Here is a 25,891-nt window from a genome sequence, read left to right on the forward strand (position 1 = left end):
ACTGAACTGTCTGCTGCATGTTATGTCTTAAAGAGAGAAACAGATGCCAGCCAGTCAGACATGCTGCTCCTTCTAAAAACAGCAATAATGACAGTCATCTCTATTATGCTAACTATGCCTAGGCTATAGAGTCTTGCTAAAGTTAGTCAACGAGTTCAATCAAGATTATATAGATGCTTCTTTAGCAGAGGTAAACACTGAAGACATATACAAAAATGAATGCATCACTTCCTTGGCAACACCCTCATATTATACAAGGCCAACAGTAATCTTCCTGTATTTCTGCAAACTGTTATGTCATTACTCCTTGTTATTGAGACTTCCTAGATTAATAACCTTACTATTTCAACAAACATATTCTCACATACTTATCTGAATCGTCAAGTATGGATTTAAAGAATTTTCTTAGGCTCATGCCTCCTGTTTTTTCACATAAGATTTACTGGATAAATAAAGAAATATAGAGTAGATTTTTTCACCCAGGAGCAAAATTTAGTTAAATTATTTCAGCAATATTATACATAAAAGCGCAGTTAAAACACTAACCATTTCTCTGTGGTGTTATAGTTGCAAGTTCACCCAACTCATAACTAGTTGGATTAGCTGCACAGTTAATCCCTGAAAGATCAAACTAGCAGGAGAAACAAACCCTGCAACAGAAATACCCTTCCTAATATACATCCCACACGAGGCTGAGATTAGAACTGGAGGCACTCATTTTAACATGGCAGGCCAGCCAACTTTTGCAAGGCTATTAAAATTTCTCAGATCAGATAAATGAATAAAAATTACTACCATTCACTTACGTTGCTTCAAACAGCAAGCTACTACTACAAGCCTCAACCACTGCAAATCAGGAATCTAAAACCAAAACAGACAGCATACTGCCCTGGCTAGTGTTCACTGAAATACAGGCAAGCTTTGGTTACTATTAAGTAACACACAAAGGTACTAAAACAAATCTGCATATTATTAAAAAATTTTTTTCTTATCACAAATAAGTAACTGTAAACCAATCAAGGAAACAGATACCTAACTCTGACAAGTTCATACTATTAAATGAGGAAGGGTTAAAATGTAAGCCAAAAAGTTATTTGCATGTGGAGGTTCACAGCTGACAGTAGCAACTGTCTGGATAGTCCAGACAGCTGTTCAGATTGTGTGTAGCTGCTAAGAGTTCTGCCAGTGATTTTTTCACCTTTTCAAAACTACTGGAACAGATAAATTTTTTTCTTTTACTGCAAGTTTTAAAACAATTAAATGCATCAAAAAATCCTATAAAGTAAGGACATATATCCAAACATACTGTCAAGCAGCACTGGAGAGTTAAATTTACATTGTCTAATAACAACTTTGTTCAAGTTTTGAGCCCATTATTTCTCCGCTTTGCAAAAATGAAAAAACCTTGAGAACGCTGAATTCTCAGGTCCCAAGAGATGTAATGTAAGTTAAATCGCATAGTAAATGAATTTATAAGCCAATATATGTTGCTGCTGCAGTTAAGTCCCAGCTGAGTAATGACTACAAACTTCTCCCAACAGTTGCAGAAAGAAAGCAATACTAGTTTTATCCATTTTTAATACTGTAGGGTTTTTAAGTTATAGAAATTCAGCATTACATTCCCCTCTCCCAACACTACTTCTTCCTCGTCCCTCCTAACTTACATTCTATTTTAACTTGTTTGGATTTACTTTGTGCTGACGAAAGAGGTACAGAATTCAGTATGCTGAAACTGGCTAGAAAACTACAACTACATTATTTATTTTCAGCTACTCCCTTGAGTAAATGCTTTAAGATCTGCAAACACAAACTGCTCATCTGATCTTTTCTGAGACCCCTTACACCTTATCTCAAAGATATACTCTACTACTGCTCACCAGGCTTGGTTTTGTCTGATGAGAATATGCCCAGAAGTATTAAATGTATAAAAGTTTAGATTACTATAAAACCTTTCTCTTTAGCTAACAGTTATCAATTTAAAATAATTAATAGGCAAAATACATATTCAGTAACCTAGGAAAAAGGTAATACTTCTGTCTGCTTTGATAAGCAAGCTGAAGTTAACAGAATCAGTCCTACCTGATGCAAAAGGAAGAGTCCAACAATACAGTTTTAGAACAGGAAGGAGCTGCTTTCCCTGCGGTCTGGACTATGAAAGTTGAAGAAAGAAACTTACTGTAAAGAAAAGCTCCATAACTCTGCTGTCCAGGAGAGTCTCGCGCCAGGATTCTGTTGGCTTTAGCATCACATTTTGTGAGGATTCAAACATAGCTATATAATGTCTGCCCAGTTATCTGGTGTCAAGGTCAACAATAACATTCCTACTTGGCTTTAAAAAAATCCTAGATACAACAGGATCCATTCAGAAAGAATGTAATGGAAACAAACTTTAAGCCTCTTCACATACACAGCATAATTCATGCATGAGGCCAAGGAATAAAAGGTATTAAGTATTGAAAAAAAGAATGCTCCAGGAATGTTAGATAACGGTTTGATCATAATTATGAGACATACCATAGCGATACGATCACTTTGATAACCAGAGTGTCTAATGTGACACAGTGAGAAGGGAAAAAAGCAACCGCAATTAACAGGTGTTAAAATTTATGCAAAATAGGAAATAATTTTCTAAAAAATTTTCCTGGCAGCTTTTAAAAAGGCCTTACCATAGCTAAAGATAGCTCAGTGAAATCTATATCCTATTTTTCTAAATAGCCAAATATGCATCACAGAATGCAGATACGTTAGCTCTGCATGAATCTACATTTTCTAATCACACCGAGAACAAAAGCGTAAGACAGCACAAGGCATCGTCATATTAAACATGTTTATAAGAGACGCACATGAAAAATGAGCACACTGTGAAACCATGATTTTACTGCACTTGTTTCAGCTCTCACTGTGTATTTTGGCATAACTTAATTTACAAAATTCTGCAAATGTTCTAGTACAGAAAAATGGAGACATAAGCAAAAACATTTAAACAAGCAGGTTCAATTCTTTGTCTGGTCATGCAGAAGAGTGTTCAAAGATTTTTGGAAGTGCTTCCTTTTGTGACACCACCCAATCCAAGTAGTAGTAAAAACGCTTTAACTCAGCAACTTACATTTTATTTGTCTTTCTTAAACCCTACATTATCCTCCTTGATCCCTTTCTAACCCAACCGTCAGAGTAAGTAACAGCATGTTCAGCTGCACGTAATTTACTTACTGGTAATGAACTGCATTAACTTTTGTACTGTAAGTAATAAGGTATTATAAAAAATGTGTATCAAAACCTACTTCTATGTCTATAAAAAATAAATTCTATGATGGTATCATGCAATAAAGTAGACCCTTTAACTTTTGATGGGTTTTGTTTGAGGGAGTAATATTTAAAGCAAGCATCTACTTTAATATGAAGAATTGTGTCACGATGGTAGGATGCACAATTATAATTTAGTTATATGTGTCTTCTGAGTTCTGCCACAGAACAAAATTCCTAACAACACTGTGCAAAACCACATTCCAAAACAGGGACTTTTTCCACAGCTCAGTACCAAGTGGACCTTCACTGGTGCTACGTGTCCAGAACTGCTGTCAGCACATTATACTGCCTAAGAACAATCAGGGATTTTCACATTAGGGCAAATCAAAACCAGTTTCACAATTTTAAAAATTATCAGTGTATGCTGAACCATACCAGATCTGCATTCTTTCAAATGGGGAAAAACTAAAAATCACACAACTTTCTATTTTACTTCCCTCTGAAATATAGACGGAATTTAAGTGATCAGAAATGCTTTGGGGTTCTCCCCAGTGGAAAAAACCCCACAATTTCATGCCCATATTTTAAATATCACAAGCAAACATGCCTTATCAGGAGCAATATTACAAATTAAAACTAATTTTACCTGGAAAATTAAGTTATGCCTTTTTTTCCTTTTCATGTGGAATGTTTTAGTCAAAACAGTATTTTAAAACTGTTTACTAACAACAATGCCCTTTGCTGTGACTCTCCAATAAACAAATGGCTTGGAAACACACCAATATCAGGAGACAATCACAGATACATTATCGATCTCTTAAAATAAATTTGCTCTTTGCTAGGTTGAGCCTACAGAGGGGATCAGCTACAAAACGCTTTTCATGTGGAATGAAAGAAGGGCTAGTTTGCTGTCACTATTTTAACAAGGCTCACTATTTAGCAGCCCTATCCTGTTATTTTTAGTCCTGTTTCTCACGCTAATGGACTGATGACACATCTGACAATAGGAGATTTGTGGGTAAAATATCTGTTCACTGAACATTACAAATGATGCTTCCACCTATCAGTGGAGATCTTGAACCCATTTTCCATCACGTACTAAATGTATGCAAACATTAGCAGAAGTTGGCTGTGGAGATGCTCGCTGCCAAGAAATACTCCAGCTTGTACTGTGCTATGGTTCTGCCTTATTAGCAGCCATCTAGTTATGCCAAACCTGAAAAAAATGTCACTAAATTACCTAGTACATGGGTTACACAGGACAAATGCAGTCTCCTTCATCTAAAATTAATTTACTTCTCAATACTTATGAAGAAACAAAAAGTACAGTACTAGCACAGCACTCAAGCTTAGACTTATGATTTAGAATTTTAGTAGAGATTTATGGTAAGTGTAGATCAGTCTACTGTGACATCCTGGAGAGTTTGGGAGGACTTTTATTTGTTTCTAAAATGAAAAACAATTGTAAACCACCTCTGGTAATAATACAAATGTTTCTAACATTCCTAGTTCTAACAAGGAATTATTAACTGTTACTGCAATTCACATTGAATGACATGGAAATTCAGGCTAGGAAACAGCTGCCATGTCAGCGTTTCACCCGTTTTGCAAGACTTAGGGCACTGATTCCTTTACAGACTAGAATCTTCTGCATGAATCAGAACAGATTATTCAATAATGTGAACCAAGTTCTTTTGAAAAGCATAAGAATATAACTAGATGCCTTCATGTGTGATAAGGTTCATATTCTCACTATTAGAGTCTAGAGAGGAAGAGGAGAAGATCATGATGTTTAAAGAGAGATTTTCTTTTGTCTTTGCCTATATTTATGCATGTAGACCTTATATTTGGTTTTGTTTCATGAGCTGGAAAAATAAGAGTAGTATTTTAAACCTACAAATTTTTAAAACTAATTTAGAAAACAGTTTGAGGTTTTATGTGCTTCTTGGAGAAATATATTAAGAAAAAGAAAATAAAAGACCAGCAAATGTGGAGTTTTCCTCCTACTCTTAGCCTCTGACCCAGGAAGGGACTGATCGGTGAAGATGCATATCAAGTATTTCATATCCTAAGGCAGCCATGAGGGATTATAATGTTTCACTTTAGTATTTGCTACAAATTCCAGTATCTGAGAATGGATCCCACAGTCTTTTTCCTAAGAGAGGCAAGGCTTGTTCTTCCACAAAGCAGTAAGTTTGGAACTCAATAATCAAAGCTGAGATTTCTCCTATTGGAACCCAATTCACAGATTTGTCCACAGGAAACAGAAATGGAGGAAAAGCTCCCAGAGTGCTAAGGTCCAAATATCTTTCTTAAAAGTTATTTTAATCACTTTACCTTTGAAATATTTCTGGACAGTTTTGTGCCAGTCTTAGACTTGTATTTTACAAATAAAAAACTGCATTAGAAAGGTAACTGCTTGGAGATCTGCCATCCAGTGTTAACATACTGATTTTATTCGGATTTTTAAGACCTCCTCTGGCTTTCTAGCTAGTCAGCCAAGCACATGGGATCAGTCTAAGGAGCAACTGCCTAAAACTGATGCAGAGGCTTGCTGCCCCCTATGGAGAAATTCCTCACAGACCTTTCCATAACTTACACTCTTAGCAAATACATGTGGCAACCAGGACAAGGAACATATGCTTAAATATTTAATTATTAAACCACAACAACTAGTATTCTTAACTATCGTAAGAATGAAACAATGCTTTGTGTTGGAGACACTGGACTCGGATTGCAGCAACAGGGGAAGGAAGTGTAGGAACATCCAAGCTAATTTTAAACCTGGCTGATTCCAGAGCCTCCAGCAGTTTAGCCATTCCAGTACCAAGGCTCATGACCACCCAAGTGGATTCTGCAGTTCCTGGTACATTCTGCTGCTATGGTTATACAGCTAATGGTATGCAAGCTAATCACCTCAAGCCTAACTTGCATTTAAAGCACCTATGCACAAGTGGTTGCCATGCAGATGTGGCTTACAAGTCATAGTGGCTGCCATCTAGGATGCTGATGACTACCTTTAAAAAACTGGAACCTTAAACCTACTGGGGCAAGCTAGCAGAACATCAGCTCCCCTTCATAAAAAGGGTCATTACTAAGATGTTCTTACATTGCAATCTGATTTCAAAATTCATTCAGGAAAGCCTAAATGATGAAAGACTAGTAGTTAAAAAGTTCAATATCAATACAAATATCTTTAGTGCAATTGTGACCAAATTCAGGGGATCTGTAAATCTTACTGATTTTGACCAATGTTGTCTTAAAAAGCTGCTAGAAAGGATTGCCAAGAAAACACGTAGTACCCTAGAAATTTATAAACATCAGGGATTTCAAAGTCATGTCAGCTTTCACCTAAAAGTGGTAAGTCTAACAAAAGTAAAATGTAGCTCTCTTTTGCACTTTTTTATATACAGCTATTTCAGTTACATTGAATCCCAAATTCAGTTACACTTTACATCCCAAACAGGGACAATGCCTCAATCCTTCGTTTTTCAGATAAGGACAGGCTGTTGTAGTAAATTCAGGATAATTCCAGGCTGCTAAACACAAGGCCTAAGGAAAGCAGCTGTGCTGCTGAAGAAATCTGTGTTGTCACTCTTCGGTACAGGTTGAATTATTTCTGTAGCTATGAAGCAAATCAAGCAGGGGACCACAACCTGATAAAAAACCACTGCCATGCCAGGTGGTTCCCTGCTCAGTATCATGCTCATGGGAGGTGATAAGGCAGGATGCTTTTTCAGCAGCAGTGCCAACTTGAATCATTTCTTGAAACAAACCTCGAGTTTTCTGGAGCATTCTGTGTGGTTTTCATGCACTTCCACTATGCGTAACAGATGCTTCCAGTCTGGGTTGGATTCAGTTCAAATCTTGAAAGTCTGCAGAACGGTATGGTTCACAGAACCTCCCAGACAGGTGTCTCATTCTGGTTTGAGGTTTAAAAGACATTTTCAAATTAGAGATATGAAAAGCTTTCTTCCTTTAACTGTGTGGCCAAGGAACACACACAAAAATGCTCAGATCAGAAAAAAGCTTCAGTCAGTTCATGGAACTGCCATTGCACCATTAACTTCAATGGGACGGCAATGATGCATATTAGTACAGTGCAACTCATTAGGTTTACATAACCTGCATTTTAAATCCCCTATTCTACATTAATTCAAAAATTTGCCAGCTTGCCTCTGAGCAAGTAAAGGCACCAAACACAAAACAAGAACTAAAGCTCAAGCTTCTCTTTATGTACTATGACCGTACATTAAAGAATAAGGGATAAATAAGTACTTCCATGAGAGCACCTAATGACAGATAACAGACACCTGTCTGTAGATGGGAGATAGCTGGAGAAAAACCTTATGGTCTGATGAAGAACTTTTCCATTTGAGGACATTCATCCAAAGTCCATTAGAATGTGGCTGCCAAGAACAGAGACATTCCAAAATCAAGAAGATAGGAGAAACACCTCTGGAGGCAAAGTAATATAATTTATAATTGCATCCTGACTTCACAAGACATATATGTTCATGCCAAGGTGCATTAAAACTCAGCAACATTCAGCTCCTAAACTAGAGACTTAGGGTGCTCACAATGTACTAGAAATGAGATTGAACTTCTATCTAGTGCAACAGATGAAGGCACTCTTGTGAAGGAGAGGGCTGTACCTCTTAATACTGATCACCTGCACTTCCTTAATTACTAAAAACATTCATTTAAGAAAAGATGCAGTTAAAACTAGTTCTAGCTGAGTAAACAATATTTAACAGTACTGTAACAGCACTGAAAAAAGAAACTGTACGGAAGCCAACATGCCACAACAGACTATTTCTGAAGCAGCCACAAACACCGGGTGAACTAGTATCTCAAGGTAGCAGATAAAAATAACAATAGATGATTGTCGGAAAATGAAATGGGAGAAACTGTATATGACCGAAGGGAGGCCTCCAAGGTCACTGTGCCATGTGCTTCCTATTGTAGCCACTACATCCAAAGACACTTTAAAAATACGGAGTTCCAATTTGAAAGGAGGTAGGCCCCAGCCTCTCCTCTTTTGTTGCTCCAATGAGGTGTCCATTTCAGAATGCATCTTTCATGGTGGCAGCTGACAATACAGCCTTACTACAACTCTTCTGTTATGATTGGTGGCAGCACTGTCCAAGACTGCATTTAACAAAGCAACACTTATCCTATAACACTTGTCCCATAACAGCACAGAACTCTTCAGAAGGGCTAGGTTTTGATGCAATTCTCAAACTTGGGGATTTAAATAACCTGCCTCTTGCAATGGTCACTGTACAGTTAACGCACATTTATGCTACTTTTTTGGAGGTACAAGAATCTTACTAAAGACTACATAAATATACTGCAGATTACTGTGACGCTGCAGGGAATACTGAGAATTAATACTGTCTTGCCAGGGGAAATACCAACTAAAGGAAAAAGATATATCTGAGGATACAATGGATCGTTTTACTCCATGCTTCGAGTATTAAATTTATGCCCATGCCTTCAGCAGACGTACTGTCAAGATTTGGAAAGAGGATACCAAAAGGATACCAAGTGGTCAATCAACACAGCAATTCTTAACGTTCTCATGTAATGTGCTATGTATTTAAAAACTACAGCCAAGTTAAGTTTCACTGCCCACGAGCTAACAATCAACAGTTACTTTTAAACCAGTCTTCTTAAGGAAGAGAGATTTACACCACAATACAATCAACATGGTGCTGTAAACCCCAACAGGTACTGAATCTTTGGCAGCTGAGACCCACGTTTCTCAAGGATGAGTGAGGACATTCCAACCTCTGTGAAAACAGGTTGCTACACAGAACAGGAAGACCCAAGATGGTGCTGTAATTCTTACTGCAAAATGAAACATCCAATGGTAGAAAACCAAAAAGATAGTAACAAATGGATCAGAAATTATGAAAATATTTGAAATAGGCCCATTAAGACCACTTGTGGCTCACACTAAAGGTCCATCCAATCTCAAGAAATGGCCAGAATTTGTTTAACGACTGTAGAATTTGTTTAACAACTAAAGGAGGCCAAGTAGCAGAAAACACTGTTAACCTTAAGCAGCAGTATGGCTTGCATTGCTATTTCTATTAACACTTCTTTAGTAGCACCTACAGACTAAATCAACTTCATTTATACAGATGTATAAAGGAAAGCTAAAACTCCTAAGGCTCACCATCTTAACTTGTACCTATTTATCTCCACCACTGCAAACCTTAGCCTGGGATAAAGAGCTCATGAAGAACTATAGCCTTCCCTTTCAAACTGTAACAAGATCAGTAGTTAAGACTACACCAGAGGTTTGTACAGAGCAAGACTAAAATTCAGAGGGAATCAACACTGCATAGCACAAGAACATTTCCTTTCTGCTTAAGATTACAGCTTAGAAAAAGTGTTCACACATGATTTGAATTCTTACAAATCCCAAATCCACTTTCAAAAACTTTTATAGGGTACAATAATTCGACTACAGTGTCCGTCTTGCAGGCATGTGCACTAAATTCCTCTCTGAACCCCTGCCAAATTACTTCAGGGACAAACAAAAGTGGGGTATTTACTTTTCACCCATGGCACCTTCTGTATAGCCAATATAACTGGTGTTCTGCTTTACACATGTGAACCCAGGAATATCCAGTTTTAAATAAATTTACTTTTGCTGCCTGCAGCATAATGAACAGACTCAAAGAAAACAACAACTCACAGATATCACCTTCTGACTTTCACATTATAAAAGCAAATAAAATCCCTCACAGTGGATTTGAAGGCATCAAGATTCCTGCAGTATGTATAACCTGGTAGCAATTTCAAATGTTTTAATAAAAAAGTTGATAAACCAGATCGAAGATTTGGTTCTTGGAAGGTTTGTTGAGCTTCTTAAAGACAATCTGGCTGTTAAGAGGTACTATAATGATTTACTGTATACACTGTCTTAAACCTCTATTAAATACAGAGTGTGATTGAATATTTCTACAATATTCATCTAGCCCATTTTTTGGAGTGAGTATTTTTGTATCCTTTTCCTTCTCTCCCTCACTAAGACCCTTTCTCCTTCTGATTTCCTTTTCCTCCTCTACTGTCCAACTTCACCTTTCTCTGGACTAATAATAAGCACACATCACAAAAATGTCCAAATGGAAGCAGTGGAAGCACCTGCACAGAGGAGATGCCGTTTCTTCTCTCAGCTATCAAATACTTTTTTTCAGATTGAAGAGGATCTATTATATGTTCTAGTATACGACCCTGCTCTTTTATGGGGATTTGGTTGAGCATGCGTATTCCTACATGATGGGGCATTTCCTTGCCCCTTTCTCTTCTCTGAGGGAGAAAAGTAGGACAGATCAGATCTCTGCATAAAAATTAAACATAACTTAAGACTCTTCACCATATGGTTCTACACTAAAGTAGCCTATGACACATTTTCTCTACCCTGCACCAAACCAGACAGACCCTCAATCTGTAACAGGGCTGCTCTGTTTGTTTTGTCTTTTATGTAAAATACTTTAAAACTTTAATGAAGAGCAACAGCAGCTTCTGTTAGCAAGCATAGTGGTGACCAAAAGCACTAAAGGAAGAAAACATAAATCAAGGACTAAATATAAGGTTTATAAAGTTTTACTTTTTTCTCTCCTCTCAAAGACCTTACTTCTCACACAGTAGGAAGTGACCCAAGCCAACAGAAACAAATGTCCTGACATAAAAAGGATATAATTTGGAGGAAGGAAGTTCCAGCTTAAGACCTGATTGGCTAGTGCAAGATAACGCTGAAACACTGAAGACATCTGAGCATTGAGGTTTTCACGTCTGCTGAATTCCTGAAGTACCTCTACTGTGAGCATGAAGATCTGCCGCAGATCGTCCTCCTATAGTCAGGACGAACACAATATATTGAGTATCTCAGTCATTAATTAAAATGCTGATTAAAAAGGAATACTTTTCTAAAGAGAAAACAATTTTCTGGTTTCACCCTACTTTTCATTACAATACAGAAAAGATTCTGAAGTTGTCAGTGAGAATCCACTCCTTTTACCAAAATCAATTTGCAAATACGTTTGCATAGACTATGAAAAAAATCTTCACATAAATGCCAGTTGCTAAAAGATTAAAAAACAATATGTTTTTAATAACTGGTGGAGAAAAGAGTTGGTCTTTGGCATGAAAAAAAGTTGGTAAGTTGTTCCACAACAGTCAGTTTAAAGCAATGGCTTCACAAGAACATTTCTGACTGGCCAAACAATACATCTGAGACAACCAGACTACACCATCTGCAATAATATTTTTAAATACATACATAGCTCTCCTTGGCTTTAAACCAAAGCTATATTTAAGACTATCATTGTTCCACAGAGTATTCGTTTTGTTTGCAATTGGTAGCCAAGGAATTAAAGAGCCCAACCGCATAAAGATCTGTAGCTCTCCGTTCACAAAATAGGCACAAACGATTGCACCTTCTTGATACAAGTTTTTAAAAAATACATTATCAATTTTCCTGAAGTAGCCAGTATCTGCATTTGTAGTATTTGTTCTAATAAATGCTTTTAAGGACACAGTGCACCTGAATGCACCTGGCACAGGAAAGTATGTTTAAATTCTAGAAAGAGAGGTATCATATATCAACACAGAACTAGTTTACCTGAAATATACGTTTACAGTTACCATGGAACTCCATGCTTAGTCCAATGTTGCTGGTTTTACTTGAACTTGAGAACTCGCTCAACAACGCCGTTAGAATGGAACAGGCCAAAGTTTGCTATAAAAAAAATAAGGGGGAATAATATAACTAAAAGATGTCCAATAATGTAATAGCACCTACAGTGTCCTTCAATTTTTTTATTAGCATTTTAATATGACTACTGCTTCAGTTCCTTCTAACACAAACTAGAACAAGTCAAAATTTCAGGAATATAGATCCTTGGATGAACCATCTCTGGAATCATCTTACACACAAAAAATTAATGTATTTGAGCAATATCAAAGCTGGCACCTTTGCAATTATGACTACTACAAAACAGAAACCAACTTATTGCAAACCATTTTCCAGCCTTGCCATTTACTTTCTCTCCCTGTGCACAGGGTTTTACAGGTATTAGTTTCAGGGAAGATTCTTTTTCCACTTATTTCCATTGTTCTAATAGTTCAGGTCACGTCACTCTGAAGTTTGTTTTGGCCCTTCTTTACATTTGTTACGCTTAGCACATTGGTATTTGATCATGATTAAATTTATAGCACCAAAAGTGACAGAAGCTTGTCAAAAGCAACACTTGCAATAATACACCGTCTACAACATCTTTCCCCTCTCCCTCATCAAAAACAACATTAGGAGAGGAATCCACAGAAACCTCTGATGTTTGAAAGGTCTTTGATACTTCCCTCCAAAGCACAACACCCACAAGCCTCAGAAACAACCTTTAAGACTACTCTTGTAAAACAATGTCTCTGAACCAGTGAGAAAAAGGCACATTACTTTCACAGAGACAGATTCATGAAGGCTGAAGGTTTAAGTACCCTTTTCATTCTCAAATTTTAAGGTAAGGTAAATCAAATACTTATCCTAAAACACAACCTTCTTTATGAAACACATGGCTCCAGCCTTTGTTGCTCTTTTCTTAAATATAAAAAAAAGGGCTTTTTTCCTGATGCCAAAGGCCAGTAACCATCATCACCAGTTTTAATATCTGTTAACCCATCTTTGCACTCAAAACGGAGTAAGTATTGCACACTGGAGATGCAAGTAGTACTTCAGAAGTGTGCCATACACTACTGTAACAAGCACAATAGAAAGTGTATACCAGTGAAATGAAAATATTTTTTTGTTAGAGATGTTCTTAACAAAAAACTTCACAATTACTGGCTATCCTCCCAGACTGTTTGGAGCCAAGGTGCTAGGGATGGACAGAGGGATAGGAATTGTTAAAGGGTCATGCATGCCAGCAAGTGTCCAGGGGTTAAACAGAAATATGCACACTACCTCTGAACACCCGAAAGATTAAAGTGGAGATGATACTATTTATGCAAGCTCATACAACAGCTGAGACCAGTGCCATCCACCCACCAACTGCAACATCTTTGTTCAGAAATGCCTCTGAAGTCAGTACCTTGACCCCCCCAGACAACTAGTTATCTTAGCCAGTATACACTAAATTAACATTCTTCCTTGCTAAATAAGTCCCAGACAGATCAAACATAGTGGCTTCATGATAATATATGGGTTTTCTCTTCTATGCAATAAAGCTGTATCAGTACAGCAGACAGCATATTGCTGATCAGCTGCTAAATACAAGCTTTACATTTTAAAGAAAAAACTTTATTTCAAGTGGACTATTTATCATCTGCAGTCACCTCTGTCATATGATACTAGCACTGAGTTTTAAATCCAACATTAGAAGTTCCATAGGAAAATAATTAACCTGGGTTAAAAAACCCAACCAACCAAAAACCTAAAAACACTTGAAGTTTGACTTTACAACAATGCTTCAGATAAAAATACATGTTTTTAAAGAAATAATGCACACCTGCCAGAGAACACTGTTCAACTTCATTATGTGCCAGGAGATGCAGAGGTCTCATAAGACTCTCTAAATAGTTTAAAATAGAGACTTTTATTCGATGCTTAAATTACTGACACACATTTTTCAGCTCAAAGTATTTATGCCATAAAGACATCATTAGTTGTAATTACAAATTTGTACACTTTTGCTCTATAACATACCCTGATTACCAAGTGGTATCAGCGGCTCCAATAGTACAATGTCCTGGGTAAAGCTGAGCTGCTTCTGTTTTACCATGCAAAGATCTTCACACCAAGCCACCATCCAGACCACCACAGGACAAACAGGGCAGCAATGCAGACTACCTATCACTTGCAGTTGGTTGCCAATTATTGGAAAATAAATCAGTATCTTCAAATGACAGGTAAGGAGTAATAGGAAAAAAATGTCTGTTCCCACCATGATTACAAACAGTTAATATTAGTTAAAATAATAGATATTTTTTCCTTCCTTTTTCTCCAGTCTGTTTATATGTATATAATAATGTATCCTTTCTCTTTGGAGAATAATCTGTTACTGCATGATACAAGTGTGTTCCAGTTTTTTTATGTGCTTTTCTCCTGATTCCAAGGAGAAATTTAAATGGAAGGTGACATTTTATGACTGATGGTAAAGACATCTCTTTGAAGGTGGAAAGAGCAATGGATGCAGCTAGGCTGACTGAATCTGCTAAGAGCCCAGTAAAGCAGCTTGAGCAGTGACCTGTCTCCCTAATTTCAATGAAAGCTATTTCAGGTAGTTCTGAGACATCACTACCTGCTTTGAGCATGACAGGAGAAGTTATTAGAGATTTACACACTTCATTCCCTCCAGCATCCTAGCTCACAGCAAACACCAGGGCACAATGCATCCCTCTGCTCTCCTCCCTCCTACTGAGGACACAGCATGCCATCTACTTCCTCAGTTTTGATATTTCAATACCTGGGGGTGCAAATCCTATTCCTCTACCATCCCAAGGGTGCTGTGTGCAATATGTGCACACCCATGTAATCCTGTCACCATCTGCACCTGCATTTATTTACCCCTTGCAACCATGAGGAACTGTAAGCACTCCTGTATATCCAGGTCACCAGAGCAGGAGCAGAAGCCACTGGCCAGTAATTTAAAATTTACTGCAACAACAGGCTGAGACAAGATAGCTTGAGACTGGTTTCCTAGAAGGCAGGTGCCAGCCCCCATGAGTTCAACTTTCAGACAAGAGCAGAGGAACAGATCACAGGACCTGTAACCAGTCCTTGCAATGTCAAGCATTTGCACAGAGCTATGCAAAACTACCACTGGCTTCCCAAAACTGGCATACGGTTGCAGGAATATTAACTAACTATTAGCTTAAAGGAATGTGTGCCCTGCCATCTATTAAACTCTCCTGAATACACAGCAATATTTCAGAAACTCTGGAATATAGCTTAAGTACGCTTCACTAAAAATAAAATTTGACTTTTCATAAAGTAACTTTACTCAAAGTTAACTACTAATATTTTGAATTACATTTTTTTTAAGTTACAGGTATGTTTGGTGGGAAGACACTAAGGACATCAACACAAATACTATTAGAAGATTTTAAAAATCCGAAGACAACATAATTTCAGAGAAACCAGTTCTGGCGTTCTCTGTGAACTAAAATTACTTCCTCTTATACATAACAAAATTGAATGCAACTAATATATATCCAGTTCTAGGGTGGAGTGCTTTTTTTGTTGTTTTGTGGTAGGGTTCTGGGTTCTTTTATAAAGGTTTTTGCCACACCACAGAAGAGATCAACAATCCAAGTTAGTAATACCACATAGTAGTAAGTGGAAAATGCACGTGACTCTGGGCATCATATTAAAAGCCAGATCTGAATGTCTATTGTGCAGCAATGCCATTAACTTCATACCAGTAAGAGTACACCTCTGAACCCAGTTTGACTCACTCGCTAGCGATTTCACCAGTTCTGCCACAAGTACATACCCAAACAATAACCCCATCTAACAAAATAAAATCCTCCTCCTGTTGAGAGTGGATTGCCTCTGAGAATAGCTTGGCACTCGCCCCAGTTAGCTTTATTACCAGGAATAAACTTTATGAAAGATCGCTATACATAAAATAGACTCTCAGCTGCTCAAACAGAAGATCAATGGGACTTGTGATAAGAGATTAACTTGGCAATCAGACACCCAGCGGTAACATCGTTTTAGTGGTTTTCTTTTTAAATTACTCTAATAAAACACAGATGCTACAGAAAGACTGTGCACCATTTTAACAGTAAACAACACTTATATATCATTCATAAAACTCAGATGCAAAAGGTAAATGCAACTTATTCCTCCAAATGGAATGCCCCCTATAAAAGAAGTTAAACCCATGATGTTTGAAGGGATTTCACACTTGTGCCTGGGCTGCCCATGGAATAAATGAACTGCTTCATTTGAGGGTAGTTAGGTTACAAAGCATCTGAAGGGGAGAAGAGTTCAAATACAGCTTAGGAAAAAATGGACATGTGGTACACCAGCGCTGAGGCGGAAAAGCCAACAAAGACAAATGAACTAGAACACCAAAATGGTTTCCTCTGCTCTAAAATTCAGAGCAGAGATACAGTTAGGCTGTCAGAGGATTGATTAAATTATTTTACTGCAAAACCCAAGGTATCACGCAATGCCCTCTGCAAGTGTCATTCATACCTACAGAAAGAGTTGCAAGCATATTTAAAAGAATGAAGGTCTTGCCTGAACAGAAAAAAATCACAGTATCTACCTTGTTATATTAGATCACTGCCAGCCTGAATATGCATTTAGAGGACTTTTTGTCTCCCCCTGTACAATGTAAACTCTGATACTGAAATCAAAGATAATTGGTTTTATATTTAATAACATCCCTAAACTATCTAAATTTAACTTGCACAAGAGTAGGAAGAATTTAAAAAAAAAATCTATCAGATTTTACTACAATTTGCTGTGTTGCTCCTAGGTGATGGAATCCTGTAACAAGAATGTGTCCAAAGCAATTTTACCAAATAAACTGTCTAAAGCATGGTTTTCTTTTTAAGGGCAGTAATATACTTCTTCCCTAACTTCCTTGAATAAGCACAGCTGTATTTGCTAACATTTTCAGAATATCTAAGTCTCCAGAATGCAAGCCACAATTGCAAATGGAAAGGTTAACAAGATGGCCACAGGGCCAAAAAAAAAAAACCAAACCAGAAAAGACATACATGTAGTAACTGGGGTCACTCCAGCTTTTCAACTTCCAAGTATTGCAAAGTGAGTAGGGGACCCAAGAGCTGAATTAGTGGTTCTCAACCAAAGAAAACCAGAATATATTCTGAAGAAAGGTAAGCAAGGACTGAATTTTATCTGTTTGTTCCTTCCCAAGTGAGTCAACTGGTGGAAATAAGCTGTAGAGCAGGGACAGGATGGTAGGAATAGGGCCCACAGCTGTAGTTGTGTGCTGTCAGCAGTAAGGGACTGGCTGGGGAGCGCACTCCTTTCCTCTCTGCCACCGTGCTAAGACAATTGAGCAGTGTCAGGTTAACACACCACAGCTACAGTAGCACAACAGGTGAGACCTTGTTTCCCTTCCTTGAGGAGAACCAGACAAACCAAGGGGAACCCCCAAGGGTGAGCTGAGAAAGAGAAAATCAATTTTTCTGCAAATCACTGGGGGCCAGAGGAAGATGATCTTGTGGAATGCAAAGCATGCAGGCTTTGGTCAAAGAGAGAGGGGAAGGAGCAGCCTCTACTCATAATGGAAGAGGTTGAGACAGAGCATAGGGTGCCAAACATGCTTTTCTTTGTTTCTCTGGAGATAGGTGAAGCTGTGAAGCAGAACTCAGGAGAAGGAAGAAAAAAGTAATATAATTAAAAAAATGAAGGTCTGAAAACCATTTATCTAGAGTTAACATATCCCTCTCCAGGTTCTTGTCTGAAAGACACCAGCTGAATCTTCACTCCTACAATAGGTGCATGAACAAATACCAGACTCTCAATTAAATTCAAAATAATGAATAGTAAGACTAGCCATGCAGCTTGCCATCACTATCACCATCCTAAAAAGTGCTCTTTGATGGGCAGGTGTTGTCCCTCCCCCCACTTTTCCCAGTACTCATTCCTGGTCTTTCTTGCCCACCTCTGCCTGCCATGCTGCCAGATATTCCAAATGATTGCTCCACAGCAGATGTGCCCAGAGAAAAAAAATAAGTTGTGAGGGAGAAGGTTGGGTGTTTTTAAGCAGACTCCCACAAAGATCCAGTTTATTACTGAACACATGTATATGAAGGGTGGTACCTCTGAGAGGAAGAGCAACTGAAGACCAAGCAGCTCAGGTCAACAAACATCTTCAAGGGGCTTTTCCCCTCAAGTCTGTTTATTTGTGTCACCACAATAAGAAAAGAAATACACATGTAACACATAGACAGGCATAATGTCTTCTTTCCCAGTGAGCCTCTGAGGTCACAGGTGAGAGACTCCACAGGTGCACATCTCACAAGATGGCAAAACTGAGGAAATGAGGAGTCACATAAAACAGAGGATGCCCATCTCTCCACTGCAACACTTTTTCTGACTTCCCAACCCTGTCTTTGAAACTGTGGCTCTTAACATAAATTACAATACTGGGAGCTATCAATTTCTAATGTTAAAAGTTATTAAGCAACTAAGCTGGAGTCTTGCTGTATTGCATCTCTCCTACACAGGCTCTTTTTCAACAGAAAAATCTGAAAACTGCAAAAGGCACTCTGGTTAATACAACTACTAAAAAAATACTTAAATTTAAAGTTCTCTTATATTCCTACTACCAAGTTTTAACCTCATACTTGGAATAGTTTCTGGATCCCAGAAATTCCCAAACCAATCTTTAAACACTAACTTAGGTCTTCATAGAGCACTTGTCAGCATGAAGGAACAGCTTAAATATCCTGGTTTACCATCTGGTTTTTATACTCAATGTCTCAAGGCCAGTGAGGTTCATAGGACAAGGTAACAATTTTATTAGACCAGAAGATACAGCCTAGGGGAGGAATAATACATATGTTTTTGTTAAAATGTAAAAGCCAGGAGAGCCTCTCCAACTCCTACCCTACCACGAGACAGCAACAGCTAGACAGGGTTCCAGAAGTAAAATTCCTTTTAAAGAATAGAAATAAGAACTGTAAATGCTAAATAAGTATAACTAGTTATCTATGCAGCCATTATAACGGATAGATTAATCTCAATGAAGAATAATGCCTAGAGTTCATAGCACATCCCATAGAAGCTTTAGGTAACCTGAAGCATCTGGATCTTCTCTCTAGACCGAACTACCACACTGAGAAACAGAACAATAGATTTAAACATTTTAAAAGAGAAGGAACTGTCAGGAATCCAGCACTCTTCCATTAAGTTTTGATAAGTCTCCTTCCACACACACACACAAAAAAGTAGGCTTCAGATATGGAGCTCTGTACTATAATACATTCTACTGTATGCAATGTAGATGTTAAAAAGCACAGCTTCTGTTGCTTCCCAGTCCCATGTCAGGTCTACAGCAGCTGGACTCTCTGCATCTGCCACACACATGGAAGAAATCAAGGTGTGACCCATATCCCAGTCCAGTTTTAAACAAAGTCCATCTGATTGTGATCATCTGCAGACAAGATCCTCCTCCTGGGAATCAGTCACCTTAGCTGCCAGGATTCCTGTCTTTCTGGCAGGGATGAAGGACAAATGAAATCCTTCTGCTATGCAAAAGCAGAATATTCTAACACAAAAAGAAAAGGTCAAGAAATTGAAGGCATTTATAGTTGAGAAGAACTTGGGCCAGAAAATTCTCCAAAATCTTGAAATTAGTGATAAAAACATGTATTTAGCATTTTAAAATTGGTTCATGATACTGTGTTTACTGCTAGAAGCTCAGTCCCCCAGAGATGAAGATTTTGAAAAGAGATCCTGAAATTGCTATTGGAGGGAGATTACACACTCTTTCATAAGCAGGAGGATGGATTTTACCGATGTTACAGAAGGAGCCAGGAAAAAAGAAAAAAAACCACAAGAACTCCAAAGCTAATCCTTGCCCTCCCAGAGGACTACTACCTAAACTCGGTTCTAACAAATAAGCAGCCAGACTCAAAGTTCACTTTCTCTTCTCAGACAAAGGTTTCTTCCACGAGATTCATAAAGGACCAAATGGCAGAGAACCAGCAGCAGAAGCCAGCACTCCAGGCTCAAAAGCTGGCTCTAACCATGCATCCTTCCCATCCCTGTGGTATAACCTCTCCTTAGTGCCCTGTTATTTCCTTAACATGTACACTCTGTTCCACTATTAAAAGATTACTCAATACTAAAACCATCTTTTTCATGTCCTGACCACTTTCTTCCTCTCGTCACTACTCCTCTCTCCTCTCCTCATCTTCCTTCTAATTCCCTTTTCATTCTCAACAGTTTATCCATCAGACTTGCCCACATATCACTTTGCCACAAAATTCCTTCAAGTTCTATCCTCAAAATACATCCTTTCTTAAGATATTTTTAACTAATATTAAGATATTAAGCATATCAAATCCTGCAAAAGAACGCACACAACAGACAGTACAATCTATATTCGCTGCCCTCTTTGTTATTCCAACTATAAAGATGTGATCCTGACAAGATGTTGCTGAAGAGTCCCAAAGATTTCTTGGAGCACGACTGTCTAATGATAACAAAGCTAGTACAGATGTCTGACAGAAACTGGGTGGAGGGCTGCAGGGAATGGAAAAGATTAAATATCTACTTTATTCTTGCAAGGTGAAGAAGGGTCAACAAGTTTCAGAGCCATCAGAGCGGAAAAAGTAAGCTGGAAGCAGGCAAGAGAACACTACTTTTTTATAAAGGACTTCCTCTGAATTACAAACTGCTGTAGAAAGTCATTATTAGCAATTAAAAGCTGCTGATAGCTCCCATTTCAAATCTTTAAGTATTTTTAAATATGAAGTGACCTGCTGCTGACTCCATCTGTTATTTCTCAGCTGCTGGAGTGAACATCAGGCAGAAGGTCAGAGGAACCATGGAGCAGAAGTCTGGGAGGGATACAAAAGGTGACCAAGAGAATTGACAAAGAATTTACAGTCACAAAGGTATGACAGACTCCTGAAACTTGAGTTTATATGGAGGCAGGAGTGCACATCACACTACAGGAAAGGTATGTCAAAAAAATGGAACGATTCCTTCCATAGGGAGGCACGGAGGGCTGGAAAACATCTGCTGATCTCTCCCAACACCTATATCCCTAGCCTCCTCCCTAACCTGGATAGGGACCTGTTTTTATAAATAATAACTAATACAAACACATCTCCAGAAACACCCGTGACAGTTCACAGCACTGTCCTGACCGCACATCTGGGATCTTAACATCAGCACCACTCCCTCAGCATCACACCATACCCTGAAGCACCCTCAGCTCAGACTCCACCATGGCAGCAAGGCAACTGCACCAGTGAGGTCTCACAGACGAGCACTGCTGGATGATAAAGGGACACCATTAAAGGAAAAAGTCACCTAGTCATATTTGAAAAGATATGACATGGATAATTCATTGTATGAATTATTTCATACAACCTTTCAAAGCTGTTATATATCTATGCAAGAGACATGCCCTGACCCCATTTAGAATGCAGTTGTGGCAGGTACTGTGCTGACACACCATTTTATTGCTGCTTATTATTGCATACGCCAGTCCTGGGGCACATGAACCTGTGCCCATAGCAGAATCTCTCTTGCAGCAAAGTCTCAGAAGATTACAAGAACATTTTTACGAATGAGAACTGGTTTATCATGTAAACCTTCATATATGTATGGGAGCATGTGCTTATAACTTTTGTTTGCCAAAGCTTAACAACTGCATCTGGTGCTACACAGAAGAGATGTTCCAACATCATGTCATTTTTTGCTAGTAAGTCATATTAGTATACTAGAATAGAAGACATCATTATATACCCTAGACATTTTGAACACCATTCTTACAACTTGACCACTAATACTTTGGAAAAACCATGGACAAAGTAATACTTGCGAAGAGAGGTGGATAAAGGGAAATATAAAACTAAGCCCAACTTGGCAGTGAGATGAACTTGGAGGAGAGTGAAACACTGCCCCTTCCCCCAGCCAGAGCTCCTCTGTGATGTGCTTTGTTCTGCAGCATGCCTGGGATGATACACAAGGAGTGTGCTGTATGCTGTGGTCAGTGCAGCGTGTCTGTACACCAGCGCATGCACAGAATACAACCGTGGAAGTCAAACCATGCAAGAGTTAGTTGACAGAGAAGTCCTCTTGTCAACTATCCAGGTTTCTATTAACTCCACTTTTCTATTTTTACTGAAAAACCCTATAAACTGCATGAGCATACACAGTGTCGTGCATAAAACTTGAAAACCTCAACTGTAAAACTCCACTTCAATAACAGGACTGTGTTTCCCGGAAAAAAGTATTAACTCAGTTGTGCTAAGTGAATACATATTTCTACCCAAATTATGTACAATCAAAAGGTTAAAATGGTCTCCTTAAGGTAAATAATTGTGCAATTAAGGTTTACAAGAATAAATGAAATTTCCATATCCAGAAGGGATATTACCTATGCTCAGAGGCGACACGCTATTTTTAGGACTGTGAAGAGCTGCCTTACTTCTAGTACTTTGACTGAATTTTCAGAGTTAAACAGTCACTGCTTACATCTAGTACAACTGCTGCTCTGAACACTCAGCAGTGTTATGAGCCAGTTCCCTCAAGGTTTTTGTTTGAGGAAAGCTTCAGTTATAGTTTCAGCATGGGATCTACAGACTCTTTGATTTTCTTTTGGTAGGAGAAAAAAAAATCACCTCTCTTTAATCTCTAGTTACATGCCTCTATTATGACCTATTCTAAACTTATCCCCTGGCATAGCAAATGGAATTTCACTAAATGCATAGATAGATATTGGACACCTTGTTTCCACTTTGAGCTCAGTATCGAAGGTAACACTTACTCCCTAGTAGTATGACATTAAATTGAGAATAAGTTTTGTATTTCCATTCCACATTTTACTTCCTCACAGCCCTTTCTCTCCACCTACTCGTCCCCCAGAGAACAGCAGAGGTCTATGCCTCTTGCTCAGTAGTCTATTCCAACAGCTGAGCCACAGGAAGAGTGCAGTACTGCACAGATGGAAGGGGAACAGTGTGCAGAGAACCTCCCAGCTAATGGAAAATCCCTTTTTAGATCTTGCTCTTTGATTAAAGAAAACCAGAGGAATAAAAAAACACAAAAACCCACCCAAACAACCAAAAAGCCCCCGAACAAGTGACCAACCCACAACTATGGCACTTAAAGAAACTATTCAGAAAAACTTCTTCCCTAAAAAATATGGTCTAATTGTGAACCAAAGAACCACATACACTAGCCCTAGTCTCAAAACGTTAAAAAAAAATCTCCAACTTGGTAAAAGATTGCTTAATAGCTATCAACTCAATTACTAATTGGATAAGTGCAAAATATTTTACAGTCACAAAGTATATAACGACTTAAACTGATGATACAGATTGCTTAAATTTTGAAGAAAAAAAATAAATACTTACCACAGTGGGGTTACCACTGCTGATCAACTGGCTGACTTCATGAAAAATGCTTTTGCAGTCGATTGATTTGTCTAATGATCCCCGTTTCACTATCACCGCTACTGCTAATAAAATCTGCTCCCGAACGTACTTTTGAAGGCTGCAAACGACATTGCACAAACATATTTGCAGATAATTCTGGACATCGATGCCCAATAAAATTTCAAACATACTTCTTTTTCAAGTATTTCATGCGAATTCATAAGGAAAAGCCGACAACTCTACAGAAGTTAACTGCTAAGAATGGAAGACAAATTATTGTCTTCCACCACTACCTTGGGCAACAAAAAGGATAACCCAGACTTTATGCAGGATCCTACAAGTTCAGAGGTATGTTTTCGATACTTACTTAGGCCTTTGTAAGACATAGGTTAGAAGGAATGTTCGCAGTGACTCGATGCTAGTTTTTTCCAAGAGAATCCATTCTCTTACAACTGCTTCCATTATCGCTGTAGCAGCTTGAAAAAGGACATAGTCTACTTTACTAGTTTCTGTGGGGAAAAACAAAGGCAACTTGAGGATCAGAAGACATGCATGTATTCAGCTTGAATGTATTTCCAACAAAAGAAAACTAATGGAATTTACTATCATTTATTAATAAATGGGATTTTGTTGCTATGAAAACCGAGAACAACTCAAAAGGAGGAGAAATAATCAATAACCCAATTATCAGATTGCCCAATATTATTCAAGTCAGTGACTTAAGAGACAAGTTGTCTGTGGTAGGAGGCTGGTTCAAAGATCAGGAATAAGAATACTAACACAACTGGGGAACAAAATAAACAAGATGACAGATTTAGTTGAAACACCTTAAATAATTTAAGTGATTAGGTTGACATAAAGAGAAGCAAGTCCACTTATACTTAAAGATAGTATTTGTGTTTAACTATCCAAGCAAAAATGTTACAGACTAGTATTTGAAGTTTTTCAACATCATGTTAAAGTTTCCATATTTATCTTAGGGTAATTAAAAAAAAACTTCTGACCACAGTGTAGGAATCATCAGTGCTCTTTGTCTGAATATGGGATTACTATATGTACAGATGCACTAAAGAAAGTATAAAAATATGTTCTGGAGAAAGGTAACAGATTGGGTGACTACAAAGTAAAATGTAAAGAGAAATGCCAGAATACGAATAGAATTTCTATTATAATAGAAAGCTACAAAGAATTTTTTGGTGTTGTTACTTTGTTTTTAAAAATTTTAACTTGGAAATAGCAGGTAGTATCTAAGAAGCCATTTTCAAAACATTCTGAGCTCTGTAGAAAACACAAAAAGATCATTAAGAAAGGGTGTAGCCACAGGGTGGAAAAAGCATAAAATATGAAATGGTGAAAAAAAATTCCCAAACAAGAAGCAAAGTTTGAGCTATAGTGGGTGACCTACCTGGACTAGAAAAACTGAGTTTGTTTGAAAAAACATCAGTCATGAGATGAAGGGCTTTTAACTACTACAAAACAAGCTTTCTTCCCCCAGTTACATACACAGAAGTTTATAATATAAATTTCCATTATATGCAAGTTCTACATCCAAGATTGCAGCTAATTTGCTAAAGTATTTTTATGTAATTTAATCAGGGTCCAAATCTAAACCTACACAGATAAACATGCTTAAATCAAAATAAACCACCTCTAAATCTACTTAGCTTAATTTGGAAAACTAAGTAACCACTTAAGGAAAGATGATTGTGTATGTCTAACACATACATAAAAACAAACCGAATTATTCCCGCATGGGAATTTTAATTCTGGCATTTGTCAACTTCCAGGTCTTTGGCTTTTCTATCTGTACAAAGCTCACATAAAAAAGAGAATGCAAACAAAAAAGGATGGAATTTCTCCTTTGTGTCAAGAACTGCAGGTGCACAACTGGAATCATTAACAGTACACATCTCCAGCCCCCAGTGTAAGCTTATAACTTAGTCAGAGCACCATTATCCTCTACATGAAGTTACTTAAGAAAGGAAGGGCAGGTTTTGGCAGTACATTGAACAGCAATAAGCTTACAGCAAAAAAACATAGAGCCTAGTGCTTCCTGGATTCAACTCCTTTGCCTTATGCTCATCATCTCCATTATCCTCTCTGTATCATTCACACACTCTTCTTTCCACGAATGACATCAAGATCCTTTTTATCTCTCTCTACTTCCATTCCAGTTCCTGTCTTGACCATTTTTTTCTGTTTCTTTTTAAAGCCATCTACTCTGTTCCTGTGGTTCCTGCCCATCCTGACTAGCACATATCCCTTCATTACACTTCCTCTTTTATTCTTCATCATGAACAGCTTGTCTCCATTCCCTGCTTCCTGATTTCATAATCCTTGCCTCTCCCTTCTCAACTCCCAAGTTGTGAAAATAAATAGCCTCAATTTTGCTGACCCATAAAGCCAAAAGTGTGATTGCAGTCTTCAGGACCAGATGAAGCACTCCTATAATATGCTAAAATCAGAAAAAATCCATTTGTAGAAAAACATTTTGGTTGGGAAGTGGGTGTAGGAAAAGAAGCACACCCTGCTC

General features: G+C 38.0%; 1 protein-coding gene across 2 annotated transcripts in view; it reads right to left on the minus strand.

Moving 5' to 3' along the window:
• XPO4 (exportin 4) overlaps positions 1–25,891 on the minus strand; it is an 81,921-nt gene that overhangs the window by 33,295 nt on the left and 22,735 nt on the right. The window contains exons 3-7 of one of the 2 annotated variants that reach the window (XM_050332625.1): positions 23,726–23,867; positions 23,338–23,476; positions 11,885–12,001; positions 10,961–11,114; positions 2,177–2,289 (exon numbers count right to left, since the gene is read on the minus strand). In XM_050332625.1, the coding sequence (XP_050188582.1) occupies positions 2,177–2,289; positions 10,961–11,114; positions 11,885–12,001; positions 23,338–23,476; positions 23,726–23,867 (665 nt within the window). The remainder of the gene's footprint in view (positions 1–2,176; positions 2,290–10,960; positions 11,115–11,884; positions 12,002–23,337; positions 23,477–23,725; positions 23,868–25,891) is intronic. The other variant, XM_050332626.1, reaches the window with a different exon arrangement.

This window comes from Myiozetetes cayanensis, unplaced genomic scaffold (genome assembly GCF_022539395.1).
Source record: "Myiozetetes cayanensis isolate MyiCay16 unplaced genomic scaffold, myiCay2020 scf5-8, whole genome shotgun sequence".
In the NCBI taxonomy this organism is placed as follows: Eukaryota; Metazoa; Chordata; class Aves; order Passeriformes; family Tyrannidae; genus Myiozetetes; species Myiozetetes cayanensis.